The sequence below is a fragment of the Etheostoma spectabile genome, chromosome 19 (assembly GCF_008692095.1).
Source record: "Etheostoma spectabile isolate EspeVRDwgs_2016 chromosome 19, UIUC_Espe_1.0, whole genome shotgun sequence".
Lineage (NCBI taxonomy): Eukaryota > Metazoa > Chordata > Actinopteri > Perciformes > Percidae > Etheostoma > Etheostoma spectabile.
Window position 1 is genome coordinate 19,129,506 of NC_045751.1, and position 21,857 is coordinate 19,151,362.

At 43.4% G+C, this 21,857-nt stretch overlaps 3 protein-coding genes across 5 annotated transcripts; 2 read left to right on the top strand and 1 right to left on the bottom strand.

Moving 5' to 3' along the window:
* Nucleotides 1–96: 96 nt before the first annotated feature.
* Nucleotides 97–1,564, bottom strand: LOC116707380 (E3 ubiquitin-protein ligase CCNB1IP1-like). The gene is given in 3 exon segments (XM_032544696.1): nucleotides 97–246; nucleotides 375–674; nucleotides 1,494–1,564. Coding segments are annotated over 2 exon segments (447 nt in total). The 5' UTR covers nucleotides 672–674; nucleotides 1,494–1,564.
* Nucleotides 1,565–3,063: 1,499 nt separating this feature from the next.
* LOC116669482 (sal-like protein 4) lies at nucleotides 3,064–9,802 on the top strand. The gene is given in 9 exon segments (XM_032499357.1): nucleotides 3,064–3,438; nucleotides 5,121–5,512; nucleotides 5,515–5,872; nucleotides 5,935–6,568; nucleotides 6,570–6,678; nucleotides 6,681–7,365; nucleotides 7,368–7,655; nucleotides 7,706–8,439; nucleotides 8,576–9,802. Coding segments are annotated over 9 exon segments (3,507 nt in total). The 5' UTR covers nucleotides 3,064–3,362; the 3' UTR covers nucleotides 8,807–9,802.
* Nucleotides 9,803–12,773: 2,971 nt separating this feature from the next.
* Nucleotides 12,774–21,839, top strand: LOC116707284 (Y+L amino acid transporter 2). Of its 3 annotated transcripts, none has more exons than XM_032544579.1 (11): nucleotides 12,774–13,020; nucleotides 13,606–13,655; nucleotides 15,189–15,824; nucleotides 17,782–17,907; nucleotides 18,084–18,228; nucleotides 19,159–19,282; nucleotides 19,370–19,473; nucleotides 19,583–19,683; nucleotides 19,828–19,973; nucleotides 20,096–20,279; nucleotides 21,364–21,839. In XM_032544579.1, the coding sequence occupies exons 3-11, from the start codon at nucleotides 15,338–15,340 to the stop codon at nucleotides 21,429–21,431; spliced, it is 1,485 nt and encodes a 494-aa protein (XP_032400470.1). In that variant the 5' UTR covers nucleotides 12,774–13,020; nucleotides 13,606–13,655; nucleotides 15,189–15,337; the 3' UTR covers nucleotides 21,432–21,839. The 3 variants fall into 3 exon arrangements, with proteins under 3 accessions (XP_032400470.1, XP_032400471.1, XP_032400473.1); XM_032544580.1 differs by having other exon boundaries at nucleotides 19,583–19,679; nucleotides 19,824–19,973; XM_032544582.1 differs by lacking the exon at nucleotides 13,606–13,655.
* Nucleotides 21,840–21,857: the final 18 nt, after the last annotated feature.

Consider the following 21,857-nt stretch of genomic DNA (forward strand, 5'->3'; position numbering starts at 1 on the left):
CCTTTCTTAGAGGGTCAGAGGACGTGCTTTGGTTATTTTTAACTTAGAGGTCAACTTCAAATGTGACAGTATGGATCTGCACTTCAGAATTGTGGTTTACTTTCTTCAGGAGGTGATCTCCCCCCTCATGCCCCCGAGCTCCAGTTCTCTGCTCTGGTTCTGCTGGTTCAACACCTTGTCCATCTGCTTCAGCTGTGCCTCGGCACGTGACAGACTGTACTCTTGATACATATGCTCCTGATGGACCTGTTTGCAAAGAGATGAACAAGCTGGGTGTTTTAAAGGAAAACCAGACTGCCACAGGCAGACATTAAAGAATTACAGATACATAGCTCTATTACTTTTCTATAAATACAAACAGAAATATCTTTGACCTGATAGCTCCAGAAGGCCAGAGCACGAGCACTGATGTCAAGAACAACGTCTGGTCGCAGGCCTGCCAGCACCATGGCTTTGTATTCCTCAGAGGGCGACAGCTCCGTCCTCACAATGTCCAGCTTCCCAGACAACGCAGAAGAGCAGGCCGGGCAGATGGCAGGAGAGCGGCTGAACTCACCGGACCCATGTTGATCACAGAAAACATGTGAGCAAGCTGTGACCCAGGCGAAGCCGCTCAGCTTAGTCCGGCACTTTGGGAAGTTACATAGTAGTATGTCGTCGCAGAGAGACATGGCTATGACTGTGGAAAGTACAGAAACATTTTAGTAATGGGGATCAGCTAGTCAAGTCATTAATGAAGGTTCTAGAAAGCAATTACATATGTTTTTGAGTTTAAATTCCATAACATATCAAGGTAAAGCAAATAAAAAATCCATTTGGGGAAATTGTTATTATTTAATTATTATTTATATATTTTCTTAACAGTGCCAAGCCTGTGTGTGGGATTACCACACATCACAGTCTCTTCAACATCAATTTCGAGTCCAAGGTCCTATTTGGTAAAATTTGGGAACTTAAAAATCACCAGGTGTGGGGTAACAATTTCAAACAACTTTTAAAAAACTTTTGAAAACGTTTCCTATAAGTTTGCTTGGAGTAAGGTAATATTTAGCTCCTGATCTTATCAAAGCAACAAATAAAGAATAACATATTGAGCAAACTGCATTTTAAGTCAGTTTAATTATTTAGTTAACGTTCTGCTCAGTTTTAATTTTGACTTCCTATCTATATCAAAGTATCAATTACAAAAATACTTGATAATATTAATACCCGAAATATAATAACATGGCTGTAAGAAGAAATATGTAACGTTAGCTTAGCAAAGTTTAGGTTACGTAGCTACCTAGTTAGCTAGCTAGCTATTTGATGCTAGCATTAGCAAGTTAGCGGGTAGCTAATGTTAAAGTGATGAGCTCCCAGGCTAAATTGTTTTGTCCGCTTTCTGTTCAACAGCTTCTATTGAAAATAAAAACTGAATTTGAAAACTAGCGTTATATTTTCTGTTAAACTTAAACGGATACCTTAACGGTATATTTAGGGTTAATTTCGGGAGACACGAACCTGCAGTTAACGGCAACGTAGCTCTTCACTCAGATTGTCAGGTGACGCTAAATTAATACTGTAATCTGATTGGTTGATTGCAACTCGAGGTCTTGAGGGTAACGTCTCAAAACATAGCTTACTTTAGATAGCCTATTTAAAAATGAATCTACAAAAATAAATTACTACATTTGACACATATTTAGGACACAGATAGAACATATATCATATTTGTTTTAGTTTTATGCATTATGCTGAAATCATTTTATAATGTGGTAGCTCTATTTAAACAATATGGGAACATCTTCACTACCTACTCAGGCAATCGGACTTTTACTTCTTGTTCCATACACTCTCTGTTCATTCTCCAGGTGATGAATCTACAAAAGGCACCCCATAGAAGTGAGACACTTTAATTAGCAGGTCAAATGTAGATAAACATGACAGTTTTAATCCATCAAAATCAAATAATGCCCTGTTTTATACACAGCCTCTGAGTGGAGATAGGCCTAGGCTATATAGTATAATTCGAGACACCTAAATATGGCGCCCCCCTCCTCCACCCTCCTCTCACTATTTCTCTCTCTCTCTCTCTCTCTCTCTCTCTTTTATCCATTTCCCACGTGGTACAGGAGTAAAGGCGGGGGTGAAAGAGGGGCATTGTGCTGTGCTGCAGTGGATCCGGGGGTTCATAGTGAGAGAGGGGAGATGCTCACTCAACTGTGTCCAGCACGCCATTGTCAAAGATTCCCATCTATTCTCTGCCTTTTAATAGAGCTCCAGTGTAAGATGCTTTTTTGGGTTGGTGGGAGGGATGGTATTATACGCTTCGTGATAACACACAGAAAATAGATGCATGTGGAATGGCTGTGTGGCCTCACTTGCACACAACTCCAGTGCATTGTTGTTGATAATTGGCCCTATGGATATCAAAGGGTAGAAATATTGCCTGTTTACTCCTCATCCGGTACAATAACATCCCTCGGAAGACGGATTTATGACTGATGAAAACCACCTGCAAGTCAATTAATGTGTCTCTGATTTCAAGTTTTATCCACCGTGCTGATAATTAGCCTAGAGAGTAGCTGCAGTAGCCAACACCTGGAGGTCCTAAACATATGTCACCTGATGGATGAGTCACCTGTTCAATTTCTTTTAGACATGTTATTGTATCCTAATTTGACCATGATGCTTTTAATCTCTTCTAAAGATGGTTGAACATTGAATGAACATTTATGTTAGCAAAATAACCGATTCTAACTCCCATTTATATTTCTTTAAGCCATCCAACGGCTTTGGCACCTAATTGCCATGTTTTATTTAAAGTTTATAGCTGCTGCGTGAGTGTGTAAAGAAAAATAAAGCTGGGGAGAAGAAAAAGAGAACCAGGGAGCCTGTGTGTTACACGCCATTGAAATGCAAATATCATTGAAGAACAAGGAGTGGTTCTGTGTGTGTGTGTGTGTGTGTGTGTGTGTGTGTGTGTGTGTGTGTGTGTGTGTGTGTGTGCCTGCATGCAGCGGGGCAGCAGCGGGAGAGGAGGGGCGCAAATTGGACAAGTTTTTGGGGGAGAAGAGACTTTAGAAAACAGCCACACACACGCACTCACGGCAGCTTCATATGACACGGTGCAGACCTGCGGATTTCCCAACACCTATGTGCTTTTTTTTTCACTTTCTTACATAAAAAGAAAATCTTTTTACATTTAGAAGTTATTTCACACATTTTTAAATGTTCTTTTTATCCCGGGACTTGCGGGATGTGGGCGACTTTTGAACTTTAGATGCTTGGATGTTTTCAGGAGCGCTTCCAAGTGCGCAAAAACGTGCCTACTGCCATTCAACCGACTGATGCCCCCCTCTCTGTCTGAGTCGCAGTGAATCATGTCACGCCGGAAGCAGAAGCGACCCCAGCATTTAGTTAACGCGGATCCGGGGGGCCCACGGCTGCTTTCTCAGGGTAAGTAAACATCTTTACGAGTGTGCATGTGTTTTTGTCTTAAGTTTCTTTAAAGAGAGCATCCATCCTGCACCTTAATGGTGCTCATCACTGCATTCATTCTAACTCTTAAAATCCTTAGAGAACTTAACAAAAGCAAAAGTTTGGGTTTGGACGCAGGCCTACATGAATTGTGTACGATATTTATTGTGTGGTTTGTTGTTGATAGCGGTCATTTCCAAACGTTTATTCATGCATGGCCACATTTTAACAAAATCACTTGAATTAACAGACTAAAAAGTTTTAGATCTAAGTTTATCAACTAAAGAAACCCTCCTTCTCAGTCATTCACTGTAATGGCCCCACTAAATGGAGGCCTTAGGCACTTTGGTCGGGCCAATAAACGTGTCCCTGTGAAATGAATAGAGGAGGATTAACTAACATACATCTGTGGCCATTTCCATGTGCAGTTTCTCCTCTAGGAAACCAACAGGCTGCTCAGCACTGACTGCTGGAGGTCTTTGATTAGAATAGAGCACTCTCTTATTTGTTAACAATAAGAATCATGGGTGGGGGGAAGGGAAGGCAGTGTTTTTGGTAAAGATTAATCTTCACTCCTCTCTTCTTTTGCTCTTCTTCCATGCCTTTCTCTTTTATGCACCCCTCTTCCCCCATTTTCCACCTTCTCAATACTTCCCTCCCCTTTCTTTCTCCCTCTTTCTCGCCCCCAACCCTATTGACTGTATACTCCTACACAGTTTCGGGGGGGGGGGGGGGCCTCAGGTTTATAAAAAGATTCAGAGAGGATAGAGATTGCATTTGCACTTGTTCTGTGTTGCAATGGGTTATATCTTCAAGTGCACACTAAAGACTTCCAGAAAAGATGTTTAGCCTGGGATATATTTTGGTGTCTCCTGCAGGTTCAGGTTTGTTTATAAGTCACAGGGAAGGATTTCACAGAGGTACAGTCTTTCATTCCATCACTATATCACTCCAGGAGGGAATAGTTAGTTTGTCCTCCATTGTTTTTACCCTCCCCCCTTCTTTTTTCTTTTAACTCTTTCTCACTCTGTGCTCAAGATTCTGAAGAATTTGACCCCTGAGCAGGAGAGGTCAGATTAGTTGACCAATCAGAGTGTCTGGACAGTGCCCAGAACCCTTAGCTTGGCCTGACCCTGACCTCCAATGTGACGTAAAGGGGGAAGGGTGAATAGGGAGATGAAGACGTAACTGCTGTAGGGAGGGTGGGGTTAAGAGGGGTTATGGGTTGTCTTGGTGATGCCCATTGTCCTCTAAAATGTGTTGCCATAGCAGCAAGGTGGTCTGTAAGCTTTTTTGTGTGTGCAAGATGTTTGAGGAGTTTTGCTCCGGAGAGCACAGATTGAGACAAGACATTACAAAGACTCATGGACTGCAGAGTTTCTTGCTCTTGTTTATTTGTTTGTTAAATACCATTTCCTAGCAGGCCTTTCTTTTGAAGTTAGAATAGAGATCTTTTGGTTTGCACACAAATTTGCAAACCTAACTTGTAACAATAAGGGGAACTAATGAAATAAATAGACCGTAACTAAAGTAGAATGTTTTAATTAATTTACATACCTGGTCTGAAATTGGACACTGGGTATTGTATAATGTAAACAAGTGTAAAGAAACAAACAAAACGTAAGTTTAAAAAAAATATATTTTTTTCTATCATTCCTCAGATGATCACCTGGGTATGAAGTCACCCTCCACATCTCTTGGCTCAGAAGTGACCTCATCAGGGTCCTCCTCATCATCCCCCAACTCTCTCCAAGACTGCCAGCCACCTCTTGCCCCTCGCCCATCCCCTGGTGGGCTCCACGCGCCCTCCTTGCCCAGCGAGAGCTCGCCTCCTCCCCACTGGCCCAGCCACATCGCCCCCTTTACCACCTCCCTCCCAAACACCCACTCTTCGCTCTCCCCAGACTTTCCTCACCCCTCGCTGTCATCCCAGACTCACTCACCTCCTCCCCTGGGTCAAACCTCAGGTTCCCACAGCCTGTCCCACCAAGGAAATTCTCACTCCACCATGACCTCTCCACCGATAGGGAGCTCAGCCACCACTACTACCTCCTACTCTTCCTCCCCTCTTCATCTTCTCAGTGTGTGCAGCCTCACCGTGACAGCTCCAGTCCAGGTCATCAGCAGGCTTCCAGCTCTCCGGGGCAGCATGGACAGATCCAGGTGTCACCAACCCTGGCAGTACTCTTAGAGGAGCTGAGGATTTTACAGCAGAGGCAAATCCACCAGATGCAGATAACAGAGGAGATCTGTAGGCACGTTCTCAGGCTTGGAGGTGCGGTCTTTGGCCAAGATAATAACACACAGGCCAATGGTGCAGACAGCAACCACAAGACCACAGGAGCAGCATCTTCGTCACCGACACACCCCTCCACTGCCACACCAGTAACCACAGCCTCATCTCTTTTGACTGGTCTTCCATCTTCCCTCTTCCCCCAGCCATCTGTCTCCAAATCAGGTGTTTCACATGTCAAGGCAGCAGAGTTCCATGCTCCTCTTCCTCTTCCTCATCCATTTCATCCACTATTAGCTCCTCTGTTGCCTCCCTACACCCTCTTTCCTTGTCACTAGGCCTACCACCGCGCTACCTCCATGAGAAATCATCCAACACCTCTTCATTTGGTCATGGCAATGCTATCAGTTTCCCCACCCCTCCCCTTCCTACAACCAGCCATTCCCAGGAACTACAGCCCAGCTCCTCTCTGGGCTCTGCCTCATCAGGACGCCCTCAACATGCATGCCGTTTTTGTGGCAAGGTGTTAAGCAGCGATTCATCACTCCAGATCCATCTGAGGTCGCATACCGGTGAGAGGCCCTACCAGTGTCCAGTCTGCTTGAGCCGTTTTACAACCAGAGGGAACCTCAAAGCCCATTTCCTGCGACACAGAGAGCAGAACCCAGAGCTGTCCCTCCCTTTGCCCCCAGCACTGTCAGAGCAAACACAGAGTGCTCCTGGTCCCATCCAGAGAAGGAGAAAACGGCGGGCTGATGATGACGAGCCATTTAATGCAGTGAAAGGAAGTATTCCAGGGATGACAGAGAACATGGCATTAGGATTCTTGTCTGGTGGGTCCACTCGGCCCTCGCCTTCCTCTTTACCTCTGCCCCCCGGTAGACATGGCGTTGCTGTCCACAGCCCACTCGCTGCTTCAGCTGAACAGGGCCTCGGCTGCAGCTGTTGCCAGCACATCTACCACTGGGCTGCCTTCTACTTCATCCTCATCTTCTCCTCTTCCATGGGCAGCCAGTTCAAAGGAGCAAAGCAGCAGCGATTTGATGAAAACACACCTCCACACTCCTCCCTCCATACAAGCTCTCCATACTCCCAATTGGCCCACCTGCCTAAGATTCTCTTTCCTGGAGGTACATCCCCTCATCACCTTGCACTTCTCCGGCCCCCAGGCCACCCATCCACTTCCCACCTTACTTCGCATCATCAGCTACCCTTCCCCTTTCCACCTTTTCCCAAACCATCAACCTCCTCCCCCTCTTCATCCTCGCCCACCGCCTCTACCCAGACCTCAGACACCTCCAAGTTGCAGCGCCTGGTACAGAAGCTTGAAAGGCGGCCTCAGGGAGGTGCCTCTTCTTCAACTGCCTCCTCACAATCACCTGCTGAAGCAAATGGGGACACACACGGCCATGACTTGTCTACCACCTCCAGTGCCTATCGCAGGGAAATGTTGGCTGCTCTTGGCCTGAGCCCAAGTGCCAATGCTGTTGGACTAATGACCAGCCAGGGAGTCTCAGGTTCTGGCACTACAACTACCATGACTACCCATTCTCTGCCTACCGCCCAGGCTGCTAATCAGTGTGGAGTGTGTCTGCGTGTCCTCAGCTGCCCCAGAGCTCTGCGTTTGCACCAGGCCACACATCTGGGGGAGCGGCCATTCCCTTGTAAGCTTTGTGTCGTTCCTTCTCCACTAAGGGCAGCCTCAGAGCCCACCTGGCCACTCACCGTGCAAGACCGGCCAACTCCCGTGCCTTGAACTCTTGCCCATTATGCCCACGCAAGTTCACCAATGCCTTGGTTCTACAGCACCATATCCGCTTGCACCTAGGAGGGCAAATACCACCTGACGAAGATATGCCTTCTGAAGACGCTGCGGAAATGGAGAATGCTGTCATGTATGAGCGTGAGAACTCCCCATCTATAGCCCAACAACTTCTTCCTCTGGCCTTAACAAAAGCTCCAAGTCTCCAACTGATGCTCTCAACTCAGGGTCAACTATTAAGAAATCCACAGCTGCTGAGACCACTTCTGTGAAGACAGAGGAATCAGAGGGTTCAACACCAAGTGTTAGCCCACCCCTGACCCGTAATCCTCCCTCAGTGGGAGCCGAGGACCCCCTGCGTCTGGGAGACAACACCCTAGCTGATGGTAGCCCCATGAACAGCTCCCTATACTCTGAAGAGGAGACACATGCTGACCTGGGCAGCACCAGCCCTTTCAATGCACCCTTAACTAGTTCTCATTCAACTGTAGTGAATGGAGACGCAGAGGCAGATGACACCCCTCTATCCCTCTGTGTTTCAAAGCCTGGAGTAGAAAATGATATGCTGCATTCAGGGGTTAGTAATGACGAAGTCTGCTCCACGGACAAACCCACCACAAGTCCTGATTCTAACCCCAAACCCCCAGCTGCAAATCCCTCACCTGCACTCACACCACCAGCCAGCCCCAAAGCTATCGCTGAAGCACAAGAGGCCTGTGGCAGTGTACCACAGGAGGCACAAGAGAAAGATGCTGCTCAAAGCAAAGGCAAGAGTGAGACCACCACACTCATAGAGCATTTGCCAGTGTTGGACCCAGAGAAGGATGCTCCAATAGAGGAGGGTTACAGTGTGCAAGAAAAGCCTTCAGAGGACCCAGAGCCTTCTGTCCCAGCACCAGCCCTGAACGCCCAGCCTCCTCGCCCTGACAAACCCTACAGCTGCTCCCAGTGTGGAAAGGCATACGCCAGCCGTAGCGGACTAAAGGTAAGGGTTGAAGATATTGTGGATTTTGATTTTGTAATCTGAAGATATTAAAGTAGTAACATTTTGTGTCGAGTGAGGATTTCATCCTTCTGGGCTTGTGAGTGAATTACCATTGTGTTGTGTGTCCCATCAACAGGGCCATATGAAAACTCACCCCGGAGCGTTGACCAATACCCCCTCCAAGGCTCAAACCAATGACACTGACATTGTGGAGGATTGCAGCTCAACTTCAGCCAATAAGAAACTGGGACAGCAAGAGGAAAAGCAAGGATTGGCTAAATCCTCTGAGAAAGATGACAGCACAGATCCTTTACCAATCAGTGTTGTTCCTAGTGAGGTGGGCGAGTCTATGGACACTACTGTGTAGAGTTAGTATCGTTAAGTGGCTGCAGTCAGTCTTTAAAAAAAAAAGGGTCCTGACAAGGGAATGTATTTTTAATAGAAAGAGATTTTTTTCTAGAGTTATTAATTCAAATTCATGTTTACCTTTGGTATTAAGCAGATAGATCTAGTTTTTATTGTAGTAACATTGCAAGAGATTTGTGAATGTAGTACTTTAGCTATGTATTTTTGTATTTCAAAGACCACAGTGAGGCCTTATCTTACACACTTCACAGAATTGTCACAATGAGAATTAATTGTTTGCGCTTTTTTTGCTGACACCCATTTCAGCACATACTGTATAAGCTGATTTGAATAAGAGGGACGATCCAGCATTTTACAAGATGAACTCCATACCAAAACAGGCCAAATTCGTAACGGCCAATGTTTGTAAATATAAGCTGCGGTTACATTTTATGCCTTTTTATTGTTACATTCTCTTTCCTTTTTTTAATGCCATGCTGCTGAATGCATGTTTGTGATGTGCTGAGTTGCACTGTGAGTTGCACTGTGTCCTGTGCTGTCGAAACATCTTAAACAAAACCATTAGTAATAATAACCACGATGATAATGATGGCGATGATTGTGTTAGATTATCAGTACTTCTGTGAACACTCTCTGTACTTTTAGCTGTAACATTACCTATTCATACTGATGATTGTAAGTTTTTTTTCTTGTTGTTGATGCTATCTGCAGGGTCAAATCAACAAGGATGATGAGCCCTGTTCGTTATAATTTTCCCTCCTTTATCTTTCCTTTCCCCCCCTCTTCCCCCTGATCTTCTCTCTCAAAGCACTTGAGAGTTTTATGCTCCTGCAGAAACTGTCTGCACTCACTGCATTCCTACTTTGCCCAGTTTAGTATTTGTGTGCTTTGTAAAGTCTTCTTTGTAGCAATGACAAAATACGTTCCCATGCCTCCCATGTGATGTAAAAAGATAAATAAAACGATGTGAAGAAGAGACCCGTTTGTTGCTCGTCTGTGGGTTGTTTTTTTTTGTCTGGATTCTGTTTAGGCTTGCGTCTTTGTGAAGTCATTTATCTGTTTAAGTATTCTGTTTGCATGACTCCTATTCTGTGCGCCTGCATGTATGCTGTTGGTCAGTTCTGGCTTGTTTCATCCAGCTCTGTGTGTCTGGATCGGGGATCCTTTGTCTGGGATGCTGGGCTAGCTGTCTACTAATTCTGCCTTTTTTTGCCCTCAATGTCTTTTAATATGTTTCAGTTCCCCACTAGAGAGAGTGTGTGTGTGTTTGTGTGTGTGTGTGTGTGTGTGTGCGTGTGTGTGTGTGTGTGTGTGTGTTTGTGTGTGTGAAAAGGATAATCAGAGCCTGTATGAGTGTGATTGAGGGTGCAGCTGTAGAGGCCGCCACCTCCCTCCCTCCCTCCTGACTTTCCCTCCCCTCTCTGTGTCATACGCTCTTTCATACGCACTCTCATTTTCTCTTTCATTTCTCTCCCTCACTCTTTCTTTCTGCTCCCCCTCACCCCTGTACTCCCCCCTCCTCCTACCCCATGTAATGAGCTGACACACAGGAAGCTCTAATCCTCACACAATGCCACCCCTCTTCCCCCCAGAGTGACTGGGAGCGGGACAGGGGGCAACAGGGACCAACCTGGACCAGCTGTCCCCAAAATGGCTGCCTTTAATCCCTCCAGTTTTTAGCCTACAGGGGATCCTGAAACCATGACAACCGGTAACCAAGGAAAAGAATGCTTAGGGCAGAGAGCGGGACAAAGGGAGTGAAAGGAGCCATGTGTGAGAAGTTTGTCCACATGCGTTTGTGGGCGACAAGGGACGTGTCTCAATCAAAAAAAGAAAGAAGAAAAAAAAAAAAGTAATTTAAATAGTTTTCAGTTTGAGAAAGGAACAGGGAGGTGGAGGTGAATACAAAAGTTCACAGGTGTGATGGAGATGGATGCTGACTCTGACTACATGCAAGATATTTATCATCATCAATAAGAATTAATCATCTCTCTGTAGATCAATCGTTTTCATTACAAAAGTTTTTTGAGGTGTTAAAGGTCTCTACATTTGCATATTTAGCCTACAATTAATGGAAAAATCAACACCCAGTTGGAAGACAAAGAAGTTGTTTTTTTCCTGCATTGGCCATTGATTAAGATGATTTTGGTAATTTCAGCTGCCATTCAATTAAAATGTGACAGAATCACAGTCAGTTTTTTGTAATGATGTGCTTATCAAAGGAAAATCAGTAAAACATAGGAATGGTGTTAAATATACTTTTAGGAAACCTAAGTACCCTATTTAGCATAGGCACAATTGTACTGTAGATGTAAGCTGATACAAGTTTTAATTATGAATGTATGGATTAAATATATTTACTGCTTAGAAATGCTATATATTGTACTTAATATAAAGTGTTGCCGACATTTAACATTTTGCTTCTGGAGGGGTTCTGTTTTTTTAAGTCACAAAAGTGTGTAGATCTTAAAAGTGTTCTTTTACACTCTGTGTAAGTGTAGGTCAAGCTTTCAGAATTGTACACCACAATGAGGAAACTCAGGCTGAGAGTAGATAATAGTTCCTTCACACTTTCTAAACTCTCCTATTTAAATTTTTTTTAAAGGACACAAAGTCAGAATGAATTAATTTTACATCTCTCTCTCTCTCTCTCTCTCTCTCTCTCTGAGAAACTGCAATTGTACGCCCTTTGGTGGCAGTAGCTCAGTCCATAGGGAGTTGGGTTGGGAACCAGAGGGGCATTGATTCAAGTCCCCATAATGACCAAAGTATGGTGGTGGACTGGTAGCTAGAGAAGTGTCATGTCACCTCCCGTGTACTGCCAAGGTGCTCTTGAGCAAGGCACCGACCTCCCAACTGCTCCGGTGCCTGTCCATTGTCAGCTGCAACCCCCCCACTCTGACATCTCTCCATTAGTGCATGTAGAAGGGCTGAGCATGTGTGTGTATTTCAGGCCTGTGGGTAATGTGTATTCTCACAGAGTGAACACAATGTAATTTCCCTTGCGGGATTAATAAACTATACATTATTATTATTTAGTTTGAGTATTTTCTAAATCCACAAGAGGGAGCTATGGTCCATATTTTGGTCCTCATCAAACATAATATTTTACACATTATGTTACACTGACACGATTACTACATTATTATTTGTACCCTGCAGAGAAATGATAAACATCAGCTGATCTTTTCTTTCTCTGTTTATTTAATATATACTCAGGGGTGGAAGTACTAAGAAAATTTACTTAGCCTAAGTAAAATTATCGATATCACAGTGTAAAAAATACTCTAGAAGTAAAAATCCTGCATTCAAAATTTTACTTAAAAGTACAAAACATACATAATCTTACTAATTACAGACCGGCCCATTCTATAAATTAAGTACATTATATAGTACTGCTGTGTAGCTCATCTTTAATAATATATCATATTTTAATTGTTGATAATAGTTTGCAATAAAAATAATTTGTAATGTAACCTGTAACTAAGTTTAGCAAATAAATGTAGTGGAGTTAACAGTATAACTAGTTCCCACAGAAATGTAGGCTAGTTGAGCCTATAAAGTAACATACAATGAAACTACTCATAAACAAGTGTAATTAAGTATAATTATTTCCCACGGTCATCACTACTATTAATCGTATTAATATTTGATTAGTGTAGAAATCGTACCTGATAGTGAATTTAAAACTCGTCGCATTTCATTAGGCTACCATGATATAGACTCATAATAACTCAATATCTTTAAACATATTGTCTTGCTGCTGTTTTCACTGGACCATTTATCAAAGCTAGCAGTAGGCTTATAGTTCAGTTCCTCTACCGATTCTAACACTTTGTTTGAAGTGCGCGATAATTTCATTAAAACCCTACAATTCTGTAATAACTCACTCAGGAGACACAATGCGGGGCAATCAGGTTCCCCTTCTCCCCTCCCCTCTTGTGACTCGTTTCCTTGGTAGTAAAGCGCTAGAAACCACAAGTACATCAAAGCCAAGTTGATCAGCTGAGGAGCGCGGAGGAACACTGCAAAGCAAAGTCAAAACCAGAGGAAACAGCTGCGTTAAGACGCACGAAGAGACCTATTATCGACTGTAGTAGAGAGAAAGAACAATGAGAGGGCGAGCTGGTTAAAAGGAGGTGAATTACAGTAGACATTCCATTATTTGGGATCAAGTTGGACACCCAGGTGGACGCACACACGGAGCTGGAGAAGGTGAGTCTCCCCAAAAACACCAAGGCTGTTCCTGATGATTCATGCTCACTGATACAAGGTAGACATATTCAAACTACAACCCAGCAGTTTATTATTTATAACCTGTAATGTCAGTGCACGTGTGCCTTGTGGTTTCTTAGCACTGTATGTAAAAGTGAGTATTCAAAATCCAATCAATATCTCTAGAAGAGGCTTTTAGAAGTAGCCTATGATTCATATTTTAAAAGGAAGATGTCAAAAGAAAGTTAGGTAGGAGCTGGCTTCCTGCCTACCAGGTTGAGTTTTAATGACATCTTTCATATATCTATAAAATTCAAATTCAAACTCCCCAGGATACTAAAGTTAGTTTCAGTGATAAATGCTCTAAGAACGCCTAAACATTAGGAGTTGAATCATTTCACTATACACTTGAGTTGAGAGGATTTTTCTGAGACAGGATGTAACCTTGAGTAACTCATGAAGGATTACTTATCAGCAGCTTTTGGACCTTGCACTCTTTTCTGTAAGAGCCTCAACTCTCAATGTCTGTGGCACGCGTTTGATCACATGCAGGAAGACTCAATCTACTGTCCTTCTCCTTTGCAGTCACTCTTTTCTGAACCCACGTGCTGCTGATCTGTTGCTGCCGCCTCAAGGTATCTCGACTTTTCGGTCACTCTTACCTGTCAAATTTGTCTTTAATTCTTCATTTCTGCTCTAAATCTACAGTAAATCTCTCCCGCCGAATTACTTATCTGGCATCTTCTGCTTACTATCTTTGGATCAATTTATACATCAACACACGTCATTGTTCTGTGTTTCGAAGCTCCATTTTCCTAGCGTCTAAGTGACTGTTCTTGGGTGTTTGATTCATCTCTGCCTGGCCCTGCTCATCAAGAAATGTTTTAACAAGCCCCGACAGTTTTGGGGATTGAAGGTTAAAGGTCTTCTGGGTTTAAACTTGGATATATTTGGTTGAAAAGTGAAAGTTTTTAGAAAGTAAAAACACATACAGATTTTAAGGAAATCACATTGAAAACATCTTACATCTAAACATTCCCTTTTCCACCAAACTTATGGATGCTTGGACCACTTTTCACCCTACAATCATCCAAAAGTTTCAACTCAGCTGATCGCCAATTTGTCTTGAACATTTTAATGTAATATCACAGCAATCATACTGTTCATATTGTAATATAATACTTATATAATAACATAATATTAACATAACATTATTTATTCCACCACCCTTTGCACTATGCTCAATAATTAAAATAATAACGATCATAATTATAATTTACTCCTGCATACTTTGCACTTTTCATTGCACTATTGTCTTAACCTGTCTATATTGTTTCTGTTTATAGTGTGTATATATTGTTTGTTTTGTATAACTAAGCACATTGTGAGCAATTTGATCCTAACCAAAATTCTTCGTATGTGTCCTCATACCTGGCAAATAAAGCTGATTCTGATCTTCGCCCTATACTCCATTAATAGATCATTAATTTTAGGGCAGTTAATTAGTAAGTTTGTGTTTGTGTGTGTGTGTGTGCTTGTTTGTACGTTATATTACCACAGACATAACACGCCTATTAACACAGAGTGACATTAACTTATTGAAGTCGGTCATGCAGAAAAGGCAATGAGCAGGCTGCCCTCAATGTGTCTGTCCCATCACCAAACTCCATACATGCTGAGGATGGTGAACTTTGGAAAACATGTGACCAGCCGCTGTGCTGCTGACACTCAAACTCTGCATGCGTTTGTGGGGGGGGGGATCAATGCACACCTAGGAGTCAAAATGTTTGTGTGTCTCAGTCGGTAATTCTTCCTCAGCTAGTATGGTTGCTAATAAAGAGCTGGTGTTTTCAGGCATGTGGCATGTTTGCTCCTCTCCCTCTTCTCTCTGTCAATACACTCAACCTTAAAAGGCCATTTGCTGTGCGGCTTAATGGTTCTCCAATCCACAAAACTGCTCTCAAATCCAACAGTGTCCATACTAGTGTGGTATTATGCGATTCTTTGCATGTTTGTTCCCACATTAGTGCCCTTGGCATCTAAATATGTTTTTGTTTGACTACATTTGGACAGGATTGAAACAGCCTAAGTATTTGCTGTATGTATGCTGTGAAAAATCAGTCTCCATGGTAACAGCATCACTAATATGACCTGCATTTCCTCCACAGATGGCAGGAGAGGATCATAGATAAGTGCGGGGGTAAAGTTTACGTCCTCAGTCTCACATCAAGGAAAAAAACTCTCCAATTGCGACTGTTATCTTGTTCAAAAAACAGTTTCTCTCTTTAGTAATCAATAAAACACCAAACCACAAACAATGGCGTCCTACAGCCCTGCCCCAACACATGAGGTGAACAATGCTGGCAAACAATCTACGAAATCTGACGGCCCAGAGTCCATGAAGCTGAAGCAGGAGATCTCCCTCCTGAACGGGGTCTGCCTTATCGTGGGGAACATGATTGGCTCAGGGATCTTTGTCTCACCAAAGGGCGTCCTCATCCACAGCGCCTCATACGGCCTCTCTTTGGTGGTGTGGACCATCGGAGGGATCTTCTCTGTGTTCGGGCCCTGTGTTACGCCGAGCTGGGACCACCATCACCAAGTCGGGGCCTCCTACGCCTACATCCTGGAGGCCTTTGGGCCTTTCCTGGCCTTCATTCGATTGTGGACGTCGCTGTTGATCATCGAGCCGACCAGCCAGGCCGTCATAGCCATCACATTCTCCAACTACATGGTGCAGCCCATATTCCCCACCTGCATAGCTCCATACTTGGCCAACAGGCTGCTGGCTGCTGCTTGTATATGTAAGTACACATCTTGAGAGTGTGTGTGTGTGTGTGTGTGTGTGTGTGTTTGTCAATGAGTGTGTGACATTAAGAGAATGAGAGAGAAAAATCCAAGATGAGTCAATGTTTGAGTGATATAAAGAGACAAAGATGATGATGTCTGCCACAGTTAGTTTCATATTTGAAAGAGCATGTGAGCGTTGTAGACTAGAGAAGTGAAAAATGGTGACACCATTGCTATAGTCAGCAGCTCTGCAGCAGACATACAAAAGAGGAACTGAGCGAACCCTAAAACTTCAGTACCAATTTACTCAAACGCCCTTTTACTCAATCTCAGATTTAGAAATAATAGCATGATGTCTTGCACGTGAGGACTTGAGTCACACTTTTTTTCGATGTTGGAACAATAAGAAACTGTTCATAAATGCAGAGGTGAACCTTTGTGAATGGATGGGGCCCAGATTGCCAAGGTAACAAGAACACAATGGCACTGAGAAAGAGCAAAGCTGACAAACTTTAATTAATTAAACTAACGAGAAATTCACAAAACTGCTCCCTGAGGCAACCAAACCCAACGAAATGCCAACACTCAGGCAACCAGACACTGAGACAAGAAGCCACGGACTCAAACAGAGAGCTTGTTAAGGTAACGTCTTAGAGACAAGCCCTGATAATCAAGATAAAAAAACACATTGTGCTAGTTTGCAATAAATATTACACATTCCTCCACCCAGCCATGAACACGCACTTAAATACACGCACACACACACACTTGCGTTCTGCACTGATAAGTAGTGCTCAGAGGAGGAGAAGGCTGATAGCTGTGAGGTAAAGTCCTACGGAGAGACTCTGACCTGAACGGCTTAACAGGCTATTGACAGCTCAGCAAAGGAGTGGACCATAAAACCAAACTAAACACACTTCCTGTTAATTAAAACATTAGAGTTGGGAACTGAACCGGCACTTTTCTTATAGTAAACTTAAATAAATCTCAGACATGACCCTCTTGCTCATCATGTAACAAAAGGTACCAGGGACGAAATGAATTAGTTTTCAAACGTCTCTATTTCATTTCACATCTGGACCATATCTGACCTCCACTACCAGTCAGCTGTCCTTCTAAACCCGATCTCACACCTCCCACCCTTCTAACCTTTCACTGTCAACACACCACACCTCTACTTCTGTGTGGCAAAGTCTCCCTCTCCATCACTCATTGCCGTTGCCTCCGTCTGGAGCTGTATGTTTTGTTGTGTTTGACCGGGCCTCCTGTTGAGAAGGGACTTGTTATGATCTTCTCCCGGTCAAAGTGGTGGAAGGTGATAGTGTTATGATTCATCCCCTCACTGCGCATGAAGGTGGTCAACGTGGAGGAGGGGGCAGTGATGTGACCCTTTTTTAGTCTCCTCTGAAAATGACTGAGTGATGTGGAGCTCCGTGTAGCGCGTGAGTGGGAGCGCTTTGACGTGGCGAACTTAGATAAAATTCGTCCACTCAGCTCGTTGCAGGTCAGTTTGTTAATTCAGTGCTTACCAGGAGCAAGATTTACACAAGAAATGCTTTCATCTTAAGGTATCTGATTCAAACCTTGAATACATCCTGTGCCTGACGCACGTTTATGAACTTTAATGGATCACGTGTTGATAAGAGGCCAGAGAGAGATAAGACACAGAGAGAAGAACAAAACATGTTCCCAAAGAACATTCTGCTCAAAGTGAAGGAGGGCAATAAGGGAAAAGTACCAGTTAAGACCACTTTTCCTCATTCGTGTGTGTGTGTGTGTTTTGTATGTGCTGCACTCAGCTGTTTCCTCGTCTGAAAAACACAGACCAGTCTGCTTGACTCAGCAGCAGCGTTTCCTTAAATCACACACGGAAAAATGCTGGCACACACTCAGTTTACAGAGCAAATGTCACCCACTGAGATTGTTAAATTATTTGTTTCTGTGTGTTTTGGTTGCTTCCACTAACCTTAGGTTTGCTGACCTTTGTGAACTGTGCCTACGTAAAATGGGGCACCAGGGTCCAGGACTTCTTCACGTACGCCAAAGTCCTCGCTCTCATCGCCGTCATCATCACCGGCCTGGTGAAAATTGGACAAGGTCACCAACTCTTCTCTCTCTTGATCCTAAACCTTCCACAATTAAGAAAACCAAATGCTTAGATGCTAAAAAAAAAAAAAAGCAAGACTTGTATACACAACATCTGCAGGTTTAAATGATGAGTTCTTAGTGATGACTAGTGCCTAAAATTAAATCAGTGTGTTGGTGTTTTCCAGGTCACACACAGAACTTTGAGGGCCTTTTTGAAGACTCATCTCAGGATCCAGGACACATTGCTCTCGCTCTGTACTCCGCTCTGTTCTCCTACTCAGGATGGGACACCCTCAACTTTGTCACGGAGGAGATCAAGAACCCAGAGAGGTGAGGATCATTTACTTTGATTGTACACTTAGCTATTTCTTACTGCTGCAGCTGTGCCACTATGAGAATTTAGGAATGTCTGACCAGCACATAATGCAAGCAAATCAATCAATCTTTAGTCTTTTAGCTGGAGATTTAAATTGTCAAAGTTGGAAACGGAACTCTTAATGGACAGTTTGAACAGTAGGAATGATTACAAGAAGTAAAAACTGATATTACTGACATTTATGCATGTAAGTTCTGAGCTCTGGAAATTCTTACCAGAAACGCAATAGCTTAATTCAGATCTCCTCTCATCGTGCACTTCCACTACACATAGATGAGTCATATGATTTTAAATGAGTATTACCTCATACTGGTATATCTCACACACTAGCTCTTACATTTGTCTTTATATTTGTGAATATGTTGTCTTTATACTCAAAGTTTGAACTTGTATCCATCCTACACACTTGTCACAGTTCTCTCCCATGAGAGTATTCCTATAAAGCCAAAAGGAAATGGTTTATCTCCAGTGCATTATAAAACAAGCTGCAGGATAAAGGATGCCAGTTCTGCTGTGATTTGAGCAACACCTGTGGCATTGATTTCCTGAAATGCAAATCAATAAGTAAACAACCAAGATCAAACTGAAGGTATGCGTGTGCTTTAGCCTTTTGGTGTAATTCACACAGCTAAACACTGATCAAATGAAGAAAGACTACACGTGATTAGATCACAAGCCTCTCCATGAGTTCCAAGGCCAATTAAGTGACCCCCCCCCCCACACACACACACACACACACACTTACCACAACCCCCATCCTCCCCTCACCCATTGGGGTAGATCAGCCCTTGACCCAGAGACTCCTGAGGAAGCCTGTATCTCACACACTTCTCTGAATCTCATCTCCTTTGCTTCCCTCTGCTGTTTGTGTGTGTGAACTACAGGAACCTGCCACTGGCCATCGCTATTTCCATGCCTATAGTCACCGTGATCTACATTCTGACCAACGTGGCTTACTACACCGTCCTCCCCATGAATGTAATCTTAGACAGCGATGCTGTGGCAGTGGTAAGTGCATATAATTGTCGATAAATCACTTTACTTTATATCATTTCATATAGTGCAGCTTTACATCATTTAATCTCATCTTTCCAGACGTTTGCAGACCAGGTATTTGGTGTCATGAGCTGGACGATTCCCTTCGCTGTGGCTCTTTCCTGCTTCGGAGGACTCAATGCCTCCATCTTGGCTTCCTCCAGGTGAGTGAATAGTTTTTGACACCACTTCATCCTTGTGTCATTAGCATCCCACTCATCGTCACTTGTGTCCATCACTCATCACTCTGTTGCATATTCTTTGTGTCTAAAGACTGTTCTTCGTGGGCTCCAGAGAGGGCCACCTGCCCGACTACCTGTGCATGATCCACGTCCACCGCTACACTCCCGTCCCCGCCCTGCTCTTCAACGTCAGTCAGCTATCATAATCTTTTATTTCCTGTTGTTTGATGGTTGAATTTACAGTTCTTTAATCTCACGGTTGCATCTTTGTGGAAAAAAACTTACCCACATTTCACAGTCTCACTTACAATGTTTCTTGTATGTCTCTGCAGGGAGTCATGGCTCTAATATACCTGTGTGTAGAAGACGTTTTCAGGTTGATCAACTACTACAGCTTCAGCTACTGGTTCTTTGTTGGTCTGTCCATTTTGGGGCAACTGTATCTGCGCTGGAAGCAACCGGACAGAAAGAGACCACTAAAGGTAAGGACGCAGAACCAGAGATATTGTCTTTTAAAGGTGCTTTAGAATTTTCTTTTACCTACTTCCATCCAAATTTTAATTTCTTACATTTCTGACCATCATCTCATCTCTTCTTTCCTCAGCTAAGTCTCATCTACCCCATCATTTTCTGTCTGCTCACGGTCTTCCTGGTGGTGGTGCCGCTCTACAGTGACACCATCAACTCTCTGATCGGCATCGGCATCGCCCTGTCAGGAGTGCCCGTTTACTACCTCTGCTGCTACACTCCGGCCCATAAGAGGCCACTGAGGCTACGGAGCCTCATTGGTAAGAGAGCCGCAGGACTCACTCTCATAAATCAAAACCAACTTTGTTGATTTTACAAAGCACAGGTCTTAAACTCAATGACCGGTTGGCCACAGGCCAGGTTTTGAACACATAAAACAAAGTTGTTTAGTTTTGTTGTAGCATAGGTTTATTCTAAATATTCAAAGTAAGTGTTTGGCACCAGAGAGGAGAATAATGCTTCAGGGGAGCTCTAATGTACAATGAGCCTATGAGCAGTATAAGGGGCAGTGCAAAAAGAGATGTAATTTGGCTGAGGCTAGAAGATGAAGTGTATGGAACATTAACCCGAGGCAGGAGAACACGAGAAGCCTGCAAAGTTGAAGGAGAGGAGACTTATCTTAACTTGTGTAGGTCCAACAAAGACGAGGACGTCCACAGTCCCATCCGAGCAGGTCATTGAGACAGCTGAACAAGTTTCACCCAAACCCTCTCCAGGGATCAGCACACTCCCAGCAGCACTTTGTTGATCAGCGATTTCCAGGAAATCCAACCGGTTCTTGGAAAAACTGCCGCTCTGTTTATTTAATATATGTCACTGTTTTACTTTTTTTGTGCAAAGACAACCAAAGACTGGATTAAACTTTCAGTTATCTCCTCCTTTAGCTACTCTCACTCCTCTTTCAGTTCTCCTCCATGCTGTCTTTGTTAGTTTTCCCAAGCTCACAGATGTGTCTAATTTACTTCCTAACCCCTCCCCATGGATTTTCTTTCTTCAAATTATTACATTATTATTATAAATTATTAAAATGTCTTTAGACATTACATTTTTGTTCAGTCAGTAAGAACTAAATTAAAAACTATATTGAAAGGTGATTCACCTAACTGCAAAGAAGCCGCCTAAAAAGGTCTACTTGTGAAAACCACAGTGCACTCTGGGAATTTCTTTCAGGCCTTACTGCTAGAGACGGCTCAATCAGGTTGTGTCGATTATAGCTACTTATTTGACGGGACATCTACAGAGTACTTTGCATGGACTAAACACTAATGATGTCAACTTAAACTTAATTTGGTGTCAATGTTTAGTCTATTAATAGAATATTTCTTCTGTCTCCACCTCTTTCAGCTAAATCCGGCTTGCTCATTCAGAAGGTGTGCTACTCTGTTCTGACTGAAATGGACAAAGAAGAGTAGATGTTTGCTTCTACCAACCTGCCGAAGACTGACCATGCACAAAATGTAGAACCTGAACTCATCCTGGCCAGCCGCTGCCGCCACAAGGCCGGTGGGAGAAGCATTGGGGATTGAGCTGGACCCAGCTCTCTGACCTGTCAATCATTACCCGGCGATCTCATTGATGAATGTATGAATAATGGCGCGCGCGTGCTAGTTGGCAAGATTTCACTCTAGCTGACAGACTTCAGAGAGAACATTTAATGCACTCCCGAAGAAATTATCACCTCTGTTTCAGAAGTGGTCACCTTAGTAGGAATTATTGAATTTATATGTCAAGACAAGTTTTTTGTGAAATGACATAAATGCATTACCTTTCTGATTTTACCGAAAGGTGGCAAATTATTATGATTGAATTGTTTAAGTGAATAGGAGAACGTCTTTAAA

Bases quoted from the DNA above. Each gene is read 5' to 3' on its own strand.
- LOC116707284 (XM_032544579.1), top strand. From the start codon at position 15,338: ATGGCGTCCTACAGCCCTGCCCCAACACATGAGGTGAACAATGCTGGC. The intron at 15,825-17,781 runs GTAAGTACACAT...CACTAACCTTAG, and splicing joins GCTGGCTGCTGCTTGTATAT to GTTTGCTGACCTTTGTGAAC. The intron at 18,229-19,158 runs GTGAGGATCATT...TGTGAACTACAG, and splicing joins GAGATCAAGAACCCAGAGAG to GAACCTGCCACTGGCCATCG.